Source organism: Xiphophorus hellerii, chromosome 11 (genome assembly GCF_003331165.1).
Source record: "Xiphophorus hellerii strain 12219 chromosome 11, Xiphophorus_hellerii-4.1, whole genome shotgun sequence".
In the NCBI taxonomy this organism is placed as follows: domain Eukaryota; kingdom Metazoa; phylum Chordata; class Actinopteri; order Cyprinodontiformes; family Poeciliidae; genus Xiphophorus; species Xiphophorus hellerii.
Genome location: NC_045682.1, coordinates 15672643 through 15690686, shown reverse-complemented (window position 1 = coordinate 15690686; position 18044 = coordinate 15672643). Strand labels below are relative to the sequence as shown.

The 18044-nt window shown below is 38.7% G+C and overlaps 1 protein-coding gene across 4 annotated transcripts in view; it reads right to left on the bottom strand.

Annotated features, from left to right (window-relative positions):
- Positions 1 to 18044, bottom strand: part of LOC116728228 (roundabout homolog 1-like) — a 104546-nt gene that overhangs the window by 74836 nt on the left and 11666 nt on the right. Inside the window, exon 1 of one of the 4 annotated variants that reach the window (XM_032576159.1) lies at positions 15239 to 15934. The exons of the other annotated variants lie outside the window; for them this stretch is intronic. Within the exon in view, the coding sequence (XP_032432050.1) occupies positions 15239 to 15296 (58 nt within the window). The 5' untranslated portion in view covers positions 15297 to 15934. Of the gene's footprint in view, positions 1 to 15238; positions 15935 to 18044 lie in introns of those variants that run through there. 4 annotated transcript variants of the gene reach the window in all.

Genomic DNA, 18044 nt, shown 5'->3' with positions numbered 1-18044 from the left:
TCCTGTCTGAATAATATGCTGTCTGTATGCTGACAGAATTTCCATTTATCGTTATTATTAAGACTACCAACAATAAATCCCTCAGACCCAAAGTGGGCAGTTTTCAGATTTTGTTAGTAGTTACGTAAGGTTGAGTTACTTGACCTCTGGGCTTCACCACACTTCCTCATATCTGGCACTTTGTGACATCGTGTGTTCAGACGAATGGCTAAAATATATATGTATATTTTAATCTACACTTATCTCGCTCCCTTTGCAAATGGGCAGGTATGGTCTGGCATTAGCATGTTTGTTAGTAGTCTGACAAAAACTTTTTGAAGGTGTCTTTGCCAGAGAACTGTAAGTTATGCAAGCAAAATTGTTTAGAGTGGATCTTCGGTTGGAAAGTTTGCAGCCTGGTGATGATGATGATGATGATGATGATGATGATGATGATGATGATGATGATGATGATGATGATGATGACTAAGCTAAAATCCTGACGAAATATAAAAGATTTTCTTTTAAAGTAAAAAGAAACTTGTACGGCCCCCGTGATGTGCGATATAATTTTTAAAAAAAGTCAATCTGAATGGATATTATCATTTGTATCAATGACACCAATTTCCATGCAATACAGGGGCACATTTAGATCAAGTATTCCACTGAAGTTACTCCGTCCTCTCCTCAGAATTGATGAGAAACAAAACAGGTTGTAAGAAAAGCAATCTAAAGGCAATATTATAATTCGGTATCCGTACAGTGATGTTACAGAAATGTTATTTATTTGAGTGCCTCTACACTTAAATCACTTTTCCTGTGATTCAATCTCAGGTACTAAACAGCTGATGCAAGTTGTGTCTTCTTTCTAAGAAACTGAATGAAAAAATTAGAAAGCTGTAACATGTCACACATTAGATTTAAACATAAGCCAATTTGATCACATATACGTAGGGGTGTGAAAACACACACAGCTCACTAAACTATACACAACACTTGGTTTGTGGAAACGACAAGTCACAACATTTTGGGAAACCTAAGGAACTGTTTCCCAAAACGTTGAAGAGAGGCGCAGAATATTCCATTTTAGGTTTGTCTACTCGTCTACTTCTGATTTTCATGCTTGTCTTCATCTACTACAGTTCTAATATCAAAACAACCTTCACATTATAAAACAGATGTTTCGCGAATTTGATACTGAGCATAGCACGATCGGTTTTGTGTAGAACTACTCAGTTCTGGTTGGATCAGAAATTAGGATTGGAACTACAAATTACGTTATTCCGAATAAATGTAAATTGCTTTTTAGTTTAGAGCAGAGAGAAAGCTTAAAACCAGATGCCATCTTCGGTGTCATTAATAGCTAACAGATTGTCGTATTTCTCAAAGGACTCACAACAGTCAATCTCTTGTCTGTCAGTTTTACTATTTTTCTTTTACTGAGAAAATAACTTGTTGCAGCAATAGTAATTTAAAAAGTATTTACTTTTTCATTGTTTTTGGAATTGAGCACTTTGAGTTTTCTTTTGGCACTTGTGGTCCTGATTGAGCAGCAATTTGACAGGAACAAGGGTGAAGAGAGAAGAGGAAGAGATGCAGCAAATAGTCACAGACCTGGAATCAAATCCAGAACAGTCTTTGCATTTGGTGCTCCAGCTCTACCTACTGAGCCACACAGCGCTCAGGATTTTGGCATTTAGAGATCATAAACAAATAAGTACAAAAATGCATTTTATCGGGTTGTATTAGGCTCACAGCTTTAGCAAAACATAGCCTTTATCAATGTCATGAATCTTCAAATCAGAAGCTACAGCCAGAAAAAATAAAAATAAAATAAAATGCTCCTTTGAGGACATAACCCCCTTTTTAAACTTTTACACATGACTTTTAAAGGTTCCAAGCTATTTCCAGTACCAGAACCTCGCTGCCTGATTTTGTTCATTACACTTGAAGGTAACATCCATCTTCTTAAACATCTCAAAACAAATAAGCCAATTTAACTAAATGTCAACAATTTCTCTTTCTCATTTCCTGCAGACACATACTCTAAATATACACACTTACTCATTTGTAACATGAAATACAATGAACCAATAAATACCACGCATTCTTTCTCAGGCTGTAATAAACTGCAATTAGGTGGAAACATAGAACACTGTCATTCAGTCAAGAATGTGGGGGAAGGAATGCGAGTGTTTCAGGGCCAGAGCGAGGTGTCTGAAATCACGCTTTCGCTTGTATTTTCGTCATTAAGCTGAGTTTGAACATGTGTTTCCAATCCCAAGTTATGAATAACTCTAGTTACACTAGACCATACTGTAAGACAGTCCTTTCTGCCCGCTGCCCTTCCAGCAGCACAATGCAGCAAAATGAGGCAGCCTCTGGGGAGGCGAGCCAAGGTCATGTGCATGATAACACCTCCCAACTGCAGCACCCAGATGTTTAGGGCAAGATATGAGGCTAAGGAGAAATGTAAACTTGAAGAAATATTCTTATAAGCTTAGCCACAGGCTCGGCAACTGATTTCACCAGACGTAGAAGCTGACTATTGATTATTGCTCTGTTGCATTCAGAAGTAACACCGTATTATTGAATGCCAGATTTGATGGCCAGAAGTTACTTACTGTTAGCGAGTAGAATTCATAGTGTAACTGCTGGCTGAATAATTTACTTAGTCTTTGAATGAAATACCACATTTGTTCTAACAGATTTTTTCTTTTTTTTTCTTTTTACAATGCCATGAGAAAAAAAAAAAATTGTTGGCCATCTGTTAAATGCTCACTGGAAAGGTAACAAGCGAGAAGTCCCCGGGGTGCTCTCGAACCGGAACATTGCTGGTGCATGATAAACATCTGAGCCAAGTAGGTCATCGGGACACTTTAACCAGAGAGCAAATCCATCAAGCTGTCTGTGACAGAAAGTGAGGACCAAACATATTGGACCCTTCAGCTATTATCACTCCAGTTTGTATGAATTTAAGAATATTTCATTGCGGCTCTTAAAAACGTTTTTAGTTCAATACAGTGGACTAAAAGGCAGCGTGCTCAGCATATTACAAAATATGCTCATGCCTTTTATGGCTAATCCCATTTTATTTTAACAGTGAAATACTCTTGAGAAGAATAATCCCCATCTGCCGTATGCTGTGCGTTATATCACTTCAGTGCGGTGAGCAAATGACCTGAGGTGGATGATAGTCTGAAGCTTACCTCCTCTATTTGTGATGAGAAGAACCTGAGAGCACAAGTGCCCTGGAAAGGCCAGCACACAATCCGAGGGGTTTATTTTCACTCCATTAAACCTTCAGTGAAAAGAAAAGTGGTCGTACACGACATTGATTATCGCTCAGGCAGAGCTTGGCGCTGAAACTTCACAGAAGAAGAACAGATACTGAATTTGCCAAGATGCGGTTTGTTATTCAAGAATTATTGCAAAGTTACTTTTGCATTTATTGATTTCTGCTATATATATTTAGTCATTAAAAAGCCAGTCACAAACGGCAAAGACCTAAGTAGAAAGAATGCATAACCTAATAGATGTTCTTTCATTTTACTATGATCATATTTAGTTCACCTTTAAATAGAAGTATTTCATAAAATGTGTTTCTTTTTCACATGTTAGTTGTCAATCAACAGTATAGCTCACCCATTGCATCTCTTTATACTTCTGTTGCTAAATATCTATTGAAAAGGTATCAAAATAGCATTAGAATTTGACTAAACAGTGTAAATTTACATTTAGAAGCAAAGAAAGTTATACTTTTGGAGATACACGGTGGCAGTGTTGAAGTGTAAAAAGATAAAAGAAGGATATGTTACCTGTGATTAGCGTGAGAAGCATGGTACTACTAAAACAGGAAACGGCATTATCCGAGAGTCCAACAGAGTAAAACTTTTTAGACAACAACAGGAAGACTAACAGAACAAGAAAGCTGTTGATTTTAATTTGCTTAATTTAATTACGTTTTTAACCTGTCTCCCATATCACATATTGGATTTGTGAATACTACAAACCTTTTGAAAGTCATTAAGTTATGGTAAGGGTCCACATTCCCTCAGGAATAAATATGGAGATTGCTGTTTTTGTAAAGCTAGATCTACTGACCATGCTAATGATAATTTACTATGTTAAAAGGCAGTTTCAAACTTTATAATCAATTTGTTTTGGTAGTAAAGCTGGTTTACCGTAACTGCTTTTTCACATGTGGCGTGATGTCACCTCTGCTCATAACATGAATATTAATGATCACTCTGGAAGGCTAAAAAAAACTATGGAGAAATGTGTCTTTTTTTTTTTTTACCATGGTATGTCACATAGTATGTAAACGAGGATTGTTGACTGGAGTTTGCACTGTTTCATAAATTTAACTTGGAAATTGCCCTAGGATCATCTCTGCACTCAGATGTCGTATATTTTAATAAATGAGACCCACTAAGAGGAGAGAGAGAGAGACTTCAACTTGAGCACCAAACTGACAGATAAAAATGATGAATAAAAAAAGAGACGCCTGTTGATAGGCAGAGGCAGATTTATCAAGCTCTGCAAATTAGCATCTGTTTGCAAATCCTAAATAACACCTGTGGGAGTGTCCGCTGCTGTGGGTGATGACCTGAAGCTGCTCGGTTCTGGAAGCACAAGCACAACCAGCTCATTTCAATAATGACTGAAGCAGTCTGCCAGGAGACATGCAAATTAGCCCATCGCTGTAAACAAGCAGACCTGTAGATAATCAGTAGCTTAGAATTTGGTTCCACAAAAATAAATCTAATGACCTGTTCTGATATTTCAAATATGCTGTGAGCCTCACAAACAAGAGACGGTAAGCTGCCGCTACATGCACCCCAATGTCAGTGCACAAGCTTTACATAAATATATTCATCTATACTATTTTTCATGGTTGAGGATCAGATGTAAAAGTCTCAACTGTTGCCAAATTTCAATAATAAGCCATCCAAAGAGCCTGCAGTTCATTCTGCTGGGTGGGTACACCCTGTGATTCATATAAGAAAAAAGAAAATGCATGCTTGCCTCTTAGGCTATCAGGAGGAATAAAATGAGAACACTAAGAATGACTGTGGAGAAAATGTGAAAATGAAATACAAAACCAGAAAGATCTCAACATTTTTGTTCAGCATGTTTTTATAGTTAATGTTTATCTTACGTATAACTCAATTTATAATGAATTGGTATAATATTTTATTGCAATATATTGGATTATTCTCAGCCATTTTATATAACACAGCTAAATAATTGAATTTAATACTATACAGAGCATTGAACAAGTATAAGCCCTATTTTCAGATTTGATCTTCTCTTTTTTTTTTTGACCAAATTCCCTTTTTTTCAGTGTCAATTTCATTTCTCAAGGCTGAAAAACTATTCGAATTCATCTGGCTGTATGTGAAAAACTTGCTGTAGCTGTAAATTGTAAGTAATTAAGACTTAACTGGTTGTAATAACTGCTCTCTGCTGTCCTCTGCAAAATTCTTTTAATTCAGCCACATTGGAAGTTTCTTTTAGCATAAATTATCCATTTCAGCGTATGCCACAGCATCCTAATAGTATTTAAACCTGCAATTTTTTTTAATGCTTTTCAGCTTTTGAGCCATTGAGAAGTGGTCTTCAGGACTTTTACTGAAAAGCAGTCCCAGACCATCACACTACCACCTCTTTGTTTGAATGCCAATCTTAAAATGCAGTGTACGTTTTATCACAGATGTATGGGACGCTTTCCAAAAAGTTCCACTGTTGTCTCTTCAGCCCAGATGTAATCAGGCTTGGTTGTGGCTAGAAAACATGTATCTCAAAAATGTGTTTTATCACTGTTATTTTATGATTATTTCACGTTCTCGGTTATGTATGCACATATTTTCCCTACTTATTGCTTGTTCACTTGTTTCTTTAAAACCTGTTAGAAATAAATAAATACAAATACAATTTAAGAAGAGCATTATTTTCTGTTTTAGGTAGCTTTTTTCTGTTGATAAATCAAATCATTTGGAAACGTAACTTGTGTTTAGTCAGGTTATCTTGGCTTAGCATTCAAAAAAGTCCATTCATTCAAAAGATCTGAAACCTTTAAATGTGATAAAAAGGCAAAAATAAAGTTTACCCTATAGTCAAAAGCTATGCTCACTACAACAGATATAATCAATCGTGTGAGTGCAGCGGTAAATAATATTAAATTCAACCATATTTTTAGATGTAACATAGAATTTATTCATGAAACACTGATGCATGCGATCTCTGATAAATCTGTGCAAGCAGACTGTAGCCACTAGAGTCTTTAAGGCATGTACGTGTTGAGCATATCACTTCATAATACTTTGGCAGGCTATATTTGGGAAATTACAGAGGGAAAAGGGAAATCTGACTGCCTTAATTAGGACTTGAACTTGGACAGGCAATTTATGTCATATGTTAGCATGGAAGACTCCTGAATAAAGGCTCCACACACCCCTGAAGAGGGTCTTACCACTTCTGGACCTTCTGAAATTACTTGAACTTTCCCAGTAATTGAACCTCCCTACAGACATCAATTTTCCATTTGCACCAGCCAAGTAGTAAAGTAAATAAAATCAGTAAGTAAATTGTGAAGTTTAAAGTATTGACTTGGGGTCGGGGTGGCTATGAATACAAATGGATAATAGACTTTTGAAAACCCTGTGCTATTTTACACAACAGTTCTTATAACTTTGTACTGGCCTATCAGATAAAGCATGAGGGAAAAAATGCAATGAAATTTGTGACTGCAAAATAAGATGATTTAGTAAAGGTAAATGGATAAATAATTTGTAAGGAATTGTGTTGGGTGAGGGTTCAATGTCGTTTCCATGGACACTCTACTAAGCTGTTGGGAGGGCAACCGAATTGAATAATCAGGTTAAATGATGACCGCACAGGTCCAACTACAGTGAATGAAATTATTTTGAATTCTATTGGTTTTTCTATTTTTTTTTTAATAAGACTTTGTATCTCTAACATATTCATCAAAATAAATTATTGCGTATCAGTAAACATCTGGATGATTTGAGACACAGTCATCCACCTCTGTAAGTGTCTCTGCAGAAATCAGAAGCTGCTTTTGACTTGTGACATAAACGATCCTGGCATTGTCTGTGGTATGCATGTTCATGTTACTGCATCCATGTTAACCTTGTGAAGGTGAGGGCAAAGCAGCAAAGATATCTTATTTGAATAGCTATTAAAATCAATTTTCATTTTTTCCACTGAAAGTGGTTTTGCATGTGTGATCCATAAAAGAGAATAAAGACCTTCCAAATGTAAATACCTTCCTCATGGCTATAAAAGAAATGAATGGACTAATATTCACTTGTGCTATCAGATTTGTTTAAATATTTTTTGTTTTATTTAATAAATTAAACATACCTCTGATGAGTGGCCTCCAGGAAATTGTTTATTTTTATGCCCTGAAGTACAATTACTGATTTTTATGAACTTGTTTTTAAAATAATTTGTGACTGGCTATTCCACCTTAAGGAAAACAGTCTCCACCTGCCAATGTAACCACATCTGGTCAAACATAACCTTTGGAAGTCTCCAGAAACTCAAAAATTACAACTAGGTACCTACAGCAGGCTCTTGTTACAGTTGAGAAAAGTCTGCAAATACATGCCTCGAGAATCAGAAAGAGACTGAGCATGTTTAATTTTCATCGGACGTGTGCAAGAAAGAAAACTTTGCTCTCTAAAATTCTGAAGTCTGAATTTTAGCAGAGGACAGGTTTGGCATAAATCATGTAGTTATGAGAAAGGAATCTTCTATCAGTTTTATTGCCAAGCATAGAGTTGGAAGTGTCATGGTGTGAGGATGCGTTGCTGAAACCAGTTCACAATCATAGACTCCAACATTAAAAAATTTTTTTTAAAAACCTACCATTAAGGAAAATGTGACGCTATTGAGGAAAAGAATAAATATGAAGCAGACCTGGGTCCTGCAAAATTACAGCAACCCAAACTTGTCAATCCATCAATTCCTGCCTGAGGATTTAGAAATGGAAAATCCTGGGCGGAGTGAAAGCCTGACTCTTGATTTCACTGAGATGCTGTGGGCTGATGTGAAACCCTCCAACGTCTAGCAGAATGTCAGGTGACGTTTCCTCAGGCTGCTGTCAGAGCTTGGTAGAGAGCTACAAGAAGGTTCTCACTGAAGTAATTCCAACAAAGAGGTGAGTTAAGGGGTAAGACTAGCTATTAGGGGCTGTGGTGTCCTAACATCTTTAGAAAACACAATTTGTTGCCAGTCTTTGTGTAATGAGTAAAATATGTTAACATTTGTTGTGCAATCAAACTTTCACACTTTCTTTTCATGAGATAAAAAGATCACCGCCGAATTACAAAAAAAAAAACTGAATGGGTTTTCAGAACAGTACATCGTACTGTTTCTTCAAAAAAAAAAAAGCCTCTCTGATGGGCTTGGAGAGAGTGAGTTCTGATATTCTGATCTTAAAGAGGCAAACAGAAGCACTACAGAAAATTATTTCAAAAATAAGTACAAATTATTGTAGAAGCTTTAATATATTTTCAGATTTATTTTTTTTTTTGGCCAAGATCTATGAAGACTTTATGGAGGACATTGCTGTAAGCAGAGCTGTGCACGGGGCATATCATCTTATACGTGCTCTTCCACTTGCTAATGAGGCTTACTGTCAAAGGGCTCAAAGTGCCTTGAGAGTCTACATTCCAATGTCAAACTTTGCTTAATGAAGGTAATATTATATGGTCATCCCTGTAATCACAAGGCCAGTCCTGAGGGCATGGCTCTCACATTTGCCTTTGATCCACCTGCCTGCGCCGTTAGCCCAAGGCTTACTCGAATGCTACAAGTCAAGAGGTGTAAATTTAAAGCCTCAGACTGAATTTTATTTAAAAGAAGAAAAAAAAAGCTGAATTCAAATACATAAAATCATTGGATGATACTGAAGCAGCACGATTTTATGCGTTTATGACTTTATGTAAGTCATCTGTTGATAGACGAATGTCGGGAAATGTACACCCTGTCAAGAAAGTTGACTTACCTTGTTCCCCAACGATTGCTTGGTAAGGTGATTGCTAAGTTGGTCAACCGGCAGTTATAGTCATTCAAGCAACAGTGGATGAAGAGCATTTGTTATTTTAGTAAAAGGCAATAGTGTCAAAATATTCCAAATGTAACATTACCACCCTGCAAGTCTTGCCTTCCCACAGATTCATCTTCTTAATTCTATTCCATTGCATAAAATTTCAAAAACTACCTAATAATAGATGTGCTAATTAAAGCAAATTATGCATGTTTTGGGCTCTTCTGTGAGAGATGCTCTGATGGGAAACGGCTCTTTATGCGGCAGTCTTCACATAAAGCTCTTTGAACCCTGTCAGTAATGACAAGGAGACAACTGAAGGAGAAAGATGAGAAGGATCGAGGAAACGGCGAAGGGATAATGTGCGCCGCTGATGTGTTCTCTCGCTGCACTCGTGCATTCTTTGTTGTTATTCTAACTAATCTTAGGTTTAACAGTCAAAGCGGCCCTAATTGATATGTATGAGAACACATCTATTTTCCCGATGCGCCTGAGCATGAACACCGAGAGACTGCTGAAGATCTATCTGGAGGCATATTGATTCAATTGATTATTAGCCGCCTGGCTGGAGAGGAGAGATGACTCACAGGAAGCATCTCTGAGGTCGCATTACTGTGACCTTTACGGCTTCCCAAATACTCTTTCTCCTGATTACTTTGAATCCTTTATTGATGAGAAGCAGCACATTTCAACGGCTGCAGCACTTTAGCACAGGTCGAGAAGTAAAGGCGCAGCTATGTTTTGTTTCAAGATGAAAAAAAAAAAAAAAGAAAGAGCGAAACCACGCTTGAGCCTGCTAAATGGATTGCACACGATGCATTTGCATAATAAACACATAATTCAAGTGCAGAATGCTACTGTAGCTTATAAAACCTCAAGACTGTGGAGAGCAGATTTATTTAACCAAGCAATTACCCCAAGTGCCTTAGCAAACAGACGTAGCTGGACACTGACCTCAGAACAGGAAACAAAGGCGAAAGAAGTACAAACAAGCAAGAGAAAACCACAAGCCCACAAGGATTTCTAAGCTTAGGCCGTTTTGCTGTCCATCTGTCCACGAGTGCAGCCATTGCTTCACTATTTAGGGCTTTTCCTGTGTGTGTGCCTGGGTGTTGTGGGTGTGGAAACAAAAGAGGCGCAGCTAAAGATTTTACAACTCTGCAGCGCTCAGCGTGTCAAAACCACAAACTTGTGCATTTTATTGATGGAAGGAACATATACACAAATAAAAATGTGAAAACAAGTGTGGCTTCCAGATGTGTCCAGTGTGCTTTACTCGGAGAAAATGCGGAATGAAATGCAGTGTAACCAAAAGTCATTAGAGGTCACAAAATTAGTGGTTAAAGTCCATCTTAAGGTGACTGGTCAGGTGTAGATAGCATTAATTAGAAATCTGCTCAGGCGGGAGAATTTGTTGTAATTATTAAACGGGAACGTCACAAATCTGGTCTTTCTGCGTGAGTCGTAACAACAAACCCATTGTTGAGAGACAGTTTTACGAACCTGTTTGGAGTTTGCAACAAGCTATGGGGACACATGACAAATGTGGAATGCCAATGTGTTAGAATGGCCCAGTCAAAGTCCAGACCTAAATTCAAATGAGAATCTGTGTGAAGACTTGAAAACTGATGTCACCACAGAATCTTTCATTCCATCCACCTGTTTATTTGTATCAAAGGAAATCAAGAAGTGTTGCTCTACCTGACGAAATCTTCACATTTAGATCATTTAACCCATTATTTAGGATAATCTTTATATTTGAAAATAGAAAAATGTTTAACTATTCTCTCAATTCTGCAGCTCTAATCATCTACAAGTTCACCCGCGTGGTTAGAAATGCGTACTTTTGTTTTCTGTGTTTGTACTTGTTCACAAACATTCATTTTCATATCACAAAGTTTGTGATTGTAAAGTGACAGTCTGTGGAAAAGTTTGAAATGCTTAACTGAAATTGAGACATGTGAACTAAGCCAGAGTGTGTGGAAAGGGTTTGAGGGGGAGCAGAGCAGATTTAGGGGGTCTCCTTCAGGCAAGGAACCTGCTACCTCTGTCGAGCAAGCAGATGCCAATCGATCCCTCTCGAAATGAAGACTGGGGCGTGTAAATGCCGCTTTGGCTCTGTGTGTGTGTGCTGGGTGTGCGTGCGTGTGCGCATGTGTGTGCTGGTGTCTCTGGGAAGATGTGATGACCTGTGAACTCCGGGCCCACAGGCACTTGTCAGAGCTCCCAGTAACTTAATTCTCCCCAGGTTAGCAACCACACTCACAGCTCCAGAGGAACCCGGCGAGTAAACAAGGGAAGCAATCATGAATCACAGCTTTCGGCAGGCGATCCGAAAACACTCATTAAAAAACGAGCTTACGCTAACACCATTACGTATGCATTCATGCACACTCAGGCAGAACCAAGCAATTCCAGCAACATCTGCAGGGGCTTGAGAGGATGGGATACAGTTCTGGTTATTCCGCTTGAGCCGTTCGTGGTGGGCAACATTTTCTTAAGCAAACAATTGAATTAAACACAGCTCAGTTAGCATTACTGTTTGCTTTCTTATAATGAGTGATTCTACTAATCCTTCGAATGACAGTGAAGGCATCATTTTTGTCTGAGGGGACACAACTCTTCAGAATCAGACTGTAGATATGTAGATTCAAATTAATATTTTGGCATGGTTGGTAACTATCTTTAAAGTCATACTAAAAGGTTATTTCTTATACAATCTGACCTTTACTTTGAGTAAAAGGAGGCGGAGGATCTGGATGATCTACAGAGAAATGGTCAAACATGCTTTTTATGTCCAACCCTGTGAAATGATTAAGGGAAAGATGTCCTTTTGGAAAAGCAGGCATTAAAACAGGCGTACCAAATATTTATGCCACCGGTGGTTTCGTTAAAAATAATTAACAGGAATTTTTCCCCCAATGAATGACTGTGTTCAATTTAGAAGTTGATTGTCTTTCACCAATGTTCTCAGAGCCTGCCAAAGTAATCAAAGTTGATTCCTTTTCACATATCTTCACAAAGGCTGTCTATAAACCTGAAACAAAGTCCAATCAACTTGTGAGATTGCTGGAGAAACTATAAATCCTTAAAGCCTGAAGGCAGTTGCTATCTGAACAAAACCCAACATCCCTCCTCTGAATGGATTCTACACTTGATGCCCAGAGAGAGGAATGACACAAACTATCCAACATAGCATACAAATCCACACTCATTAAGATGCCTTCCAAACAAGCCGATGTCCTGAAGCTTATTAACTGCACGCTTCGTGTCGGAGAACGAGAAGAATTTTGACAAATTCATCCGAACATAAAAGAAAGTGGCGCACAAAGATGTCCTGTCAGCAGTCTCCTCATTAGGAGTGGTATCCAGCTCGCCGCTGTCTCAGTCACCCGGACCATAGGGGTGCCTTGTTAAGCTTAAGAGTTCGACACAACAGGTCAGCTTCTCCCAATCGAGCCACTGTAACTGGAGGTCCAGCATTGTGCAGCAATGCCATGCAGCATTCTTGAGTTTGAGCCACAACAGCCTTTGCAGTCGTGAGAGCCCGTCCCCAGAACAACATGAGTGAGTACAATGTGAACCCCGACCTGTGCACATCTGACGCCAGCAGACGAGCCACATGTCTCAGTTAAACTGTTTCCCCACGGGGCCGCCGCGTACACGGCGCTGATGGAATTAGGCTGTGCTCTGCCGGTCTCTGAGGCCCTCTGGTACCTCCTTCTCCACTGATAACATGTGAACGAGAAGGCAAAATTAGCCCCAGAGGACCTTGGCTACTTAATGCTAATGTAATTAGATTATAAATTAGCTTTGCTAGAACAATTAGCACAACAATCCTCTATTTATTAGTTTGGAATGAATGCAGTAAGGAAGATCCAGTTTAAAAATGTACCTATATGCTGTACAAAGCGTAATCTATTTTGCCACTTTTCAGCTTTTGTCCATAGCTTTATTGGCAATACAGAGAAATAATGCAGATTTTACACAAAGGATGACAACTTACTTCCTATTTCACGTCTCTTTCTACAGTCTGATGACAAAACAAGGAACCACAAACCATTTATTGAGTTGCATCAGTAAAATGCTACAAGATAAAAGTCAAAGATGATCTTAACGCAAGTGGATGTCTACCCTTTAGATTTGTACGATACAACCAAATATAACAGATGAATTATTAAGTTTAAAGTGTAAACTAAATCTCGTGAAGAAGTCACTCACTTTACAGCTTTTACAGTATGGACAGGGTGATAATGCAAAGGTCAAGGAGCAGTACAGTTCAATATGTTTGTGTACAGTTAGCTCAATTAGAATGCAAATTTGGATTTAGCATTTTGATTGTCAAGAGCACTGAAAGAAAATTTTTGTGTTGTTTTGTTTTTTTATTGAACATGTTGAATAAAACATTCTATTTTAGAAGCTGCCAGAGAAATCTTATTAAATGATGCAGGACAATTTAGTATATAGTACCTTTTGTTGATAAACAATACAGGCTGGAGTGTACTCCCAATATTTGTGGGTTTTAGGGACTACAACCATCTGCAAATAATTTAAATCCACAAATACTTAAGATCCCCTCTAAAAACACTCACAAATGCCCATTTTGATTGTTCAAACACCAACAGGCACAGTAGAAACCTTAACACTACTCCTGAATCTAACTTATAAAGTCTTTCTTATCGCTGCTCTTGGAGGTACAGCCAATCAGCACTGAGGAAAATGAATGGCACAACTGAATTAGTTGCTCAGCAAATCCCAACCAATAGCATACAAGTAGCAATGTGCTCTGGTATTTCAGCTTCAAAAGCTGTTTTCTTTAGAATGTGTCAGACATGCTCTATGAAAACATCTGTGACTACGTAGCTTTTTGTGTGAACAATTTGGAGTCAAGTTCCACAGAAAGTCTGCAAATACTGAACCATTAGTAAGTTGGAGTCCACTGTATTTGAAAGCAATGTCACAAACACAAATGTAGCCTTACGACCCCAACCATGTCGGACGAAGTCACTTTTCAATCTGTCCATGCACAATACACATGAATGATGACGCAACAGTCATTGGTGTGGAAGTTGTTAATGAGAGAAGAAGACTGAGTTTCAGTATCAGTAAGATGTTTGAAAAAGCCAAATAAAGCTCAAAAGTATAATAAGTTCCTAAAAATGAAACTGAAATTTCCACACAGGCATGTTTGTTCAAGCTGCTACAACAGGGAGTTGGAAATCAGCCAGAAGCCAAACATATCACAGCAGAGATGTTCTGTTGTATCTTTCTGAGAGGTCATAGTATGTGCTGGGTCAGGAAATGTTGGCAGGCTTACAGTTAAAGTAAAGACCTACAAACCATACAGCAAATACACCCCAGGCTGACTGGTGGCCATGCCAACCATATTAATTGTACTAATCCCTCATATAAGCTGTGAAACACCCACTGCTTTCTCTTAAACAATTATTTGATCACATTAGAAAGGTTTGTTGAGGTCTTGGTATAGTTGCAACAAATGAATAAATCATTTAAGGTGAAGGTGAATCGAAACTATTTCCCACTGAAATGCTAAGTTCAATACTGATGTCATGTATTTTGAAATGAATGAATCTAGTTAAAGAACGAATCAGACTTTTGATCGTCACTCAAAAACAACATACGGAATCTGAAGTTAGTCTCATTCCGTGTCAAATACACACCAAAAAAAATTGAGAATGTTATTTATTGCTTGCAGATTGCATCTGTTACCAGTGTTACTGACATTCCTGCCTCTGTGTGTGAAAAAGAAAAAAAAAAACGGGGCTGGTAGTTTATCGTGAGTACTTACAACTGATATTCTAATGAAGAATTGCAAAATACTGTAAAAGATACACAAAGGTAGAAACAGCCTTGCTTAAGAGAAATAAAATTATATATCTGGGGATCAAGCTCAAGCTACTAGCTTTTCAATTGCATCTATTTGCTTTCTATTAATAGGCACAGCATTTTTTTTTTCTTCTAAAGTTGTTTCTCAAAGTATTTATGAGGGCGGAAAGTACGGGGCATGGCCATGAAGAGATGGGTCAGTCTCAGTAACTAGGGAGCGATCAGCATGGGTCAGGGTCACAGCTGCCACACTGCCAACCCACATCCGTATGACATCCGGAAACCTCTACTCCCAAAAGATGAGCGCAGGGTTTAGAACAAGGCAACGCGTACCTGAACAAATCCGCAGCAGAGCCAGTAGAAAGTAAATTCCTGTGAAACAAGCAGGCATCTCTGGTAGCAGCTGTGGAAAGCTGGGTGCCTAATCCAGTCCGAGTGTGCCGAAAGTCTGTGTCATTCAAAATCAACTTCTTCGGCAGAGCCCACGGAGGGAGAGTTCTCGATCTCCGGCAAAATAATAATAATAATTAAAAAAAAGTAAGATAATCACAAGAGCAAAACAGTTCGGAAGTGTTCCCCTAAGAGTGAATCAAAGTTCAGATGCTTCGCAGACATCCTCGCTGCTGATCCTCTCAGCACCACGCCGGTTTGCTCTGCTCCCGTGCGCCGGGGAACTCCTGTCTTCCACACGCAGATAACTTCATCAAGTGATCGGATGTCCGAGTGATGATGTCTCCACTTCAGGACGGACCGGTTGAGAGTCGGATCGGTCTCAGGCACTTTGACGGGTTTAAACTCCCTCTGTGGTGTTTAGTGATTCTCCGAGCTGGCGCTGGTTGGATGAGGGCGCCGCGCGTCTCTGCGCTCGGAGCTGCTCTGGTTTCCCTTCCCACTCAGAGGCTTTTCTGTTGTGCCGAGGAGATTCCTGTGGGTCAGGCACCATTCAACCACATGCGGATACAGTGACAGGGAAAGGCTCCGCCGGGCTTTGCTTAATGCTCGCCTCGTATTAAACCGAGGCTACTGTAGGAAGTTTAAATAAATATCTCCAACTGAGGTTTTATAGATACGAAGTAATTAAAGGGGGCAAATGACGACTGATTCCCCCCACCCCTCTCTTTTACTGAGAAGCAGCAGCCTAAACTGCTGTGTTGAATATGAATTAGAGGCCAATTAAATCATTTGTTTTCAGTGTCCATCATTATCAAAAGGAGCCTTCGTGTGAAATGCAGATTTACCAACTAAAGATGATTAAATATTTTAAAGTGAGCTTGCAGTTGAAATGTGACCTTGATGAATGATTTATAACGTTCTCCCGCTATCAAAAGCTACGTGCGCTGCGTCTTTATAAGCTTACAAAAGTGACGAGCTCAGGTGTGACATTAAAAGCGTTTTTAATGAGCCAGTAAGGTCTGCACAGAGAGCACCGGCAGCAGAGTTTCACCTCTTGACCCGTCCGCAAATTATAACGAAATGCAATGGAAGTTTACAGATCATGTCCAAATGTCACATTGAAGTAATAATCGGTCAAATATAAATCACTTTTACTCCAGTAAACTGGCGAAGAAGTTAAACTTCTACATTTCAGGCACATGAGAGCTCAGACATTTCTTTGTTGTCTGGGGAGGTCAGAGCTCCCTCTACTGGTTGATTTCTGGGATTGCAGTATAGTTTTTTTTTTTTTGTGGCTAAAATAAACCACTGCTTTTGTGATTTGTCTTAATAGGCAGATTTCCAGAATAATGGAATCAGGCGAGTGTCTACTTCATGATGTAACGTGTTCTGAAGCAATTCTAAGATTTTGTTTGCCAGTGAGTACCCCACTATTTTTTGTGTTCTTAAATTAAGAATGGCAGGTGTATCATTATAAAATCTGAAAAAGACAAAGTACACAGAAATAAGAGGACAGATGTTAAGCAGGATAAGTACAAAAAATGTCACCATTTTGTCACCATAAAGCCAAACCTGCTGTGTATTTTATCAAAATCTTAAGTAAACACAAGGGGTTGTAATCCTACAAGCTCCTGCCCCAAACTTGAGTGTTATGCAGTCTTTCCATTTTTCCCCATTAACTCAGACCAATAAAATTATTCTCAGTTGCATAATACTACCACTATTACGTTTATGCTCAGCATAGTGATGCCCACTCTGTACTAATCTATGTATGATCTGACTGGACTTCTTTCTTTCCTCCGTGAATCATGGCAAAATGGGACAACTTATGTTTTCCTTTCTCACAGTTTTCCATAACAGCCAGCTTTGTGGCATGTTAAATAGATAATGTCCTCCCACCTTAAGCTGTGGAGTTTTGCATCACAATGACTTTAGAAAACCATGCATCATTTCTGTTCCATGTCATAATTATTTATTGCTTTGTGTTACCGTATTGCCTAGTCCCAATAAAGTAATTTATGCTTGCTGCGTGGCAAAACAAGAAATGAGAATGTTCACCGTCGTTCTGCAAGGCACATGTCACAGAGGAAGATGCGATGCCTTTGGATTTTTTCATGTTCTTACTAAACCTTCACTGAAGTTCAGTCTTGAATCTTTTCATTGTGCGCTGTGCACCACTTCCAGCTCTGCTCAAAGCCAAGGCATCGTCGTAGAAACAGCCAGAAAAAAAATGGGACATTACAGTCACACTCCGAGCCTCTGTCTGCCTCTGTAAAACATTTTTTTTTCTATTCCAAAGTGACTTTTCCTTTCCTTTTTTGCTTTTTTTCCCCCCAATTTTTCCCCTTCAGTTCTGTTCACTGCATTTTCAGCAAACACAATGGCACACAAATATGTGAAATGTTGTGTCATGTTTCTCAGTTCCCCCCCCCATTTTGATCCTTTTCTTCACATCTCTATGCCTTTTTCACGCCTATGTTCCCAATGCGAATTGTGTTCTTTTGTGCTTTTTTCCCCAGTCAAATGTTATCCTCACCATGACTCTCTGGCAGTTCTGTGAATGACATTGAATTATTGTTCTGCGAAAGACAACAAAGTCCTGCTTTCTTTTCTCCGCCTCCCCATCCCCCAAACAACATAATTATTCTCATTTGAGAGCATTTTAAGGGATAAGCTGCTTTCCATCACAACAGGATAAACACAAATAAAAGGACATGATTCCACATGTGGAGTTCGTACTTAAGCT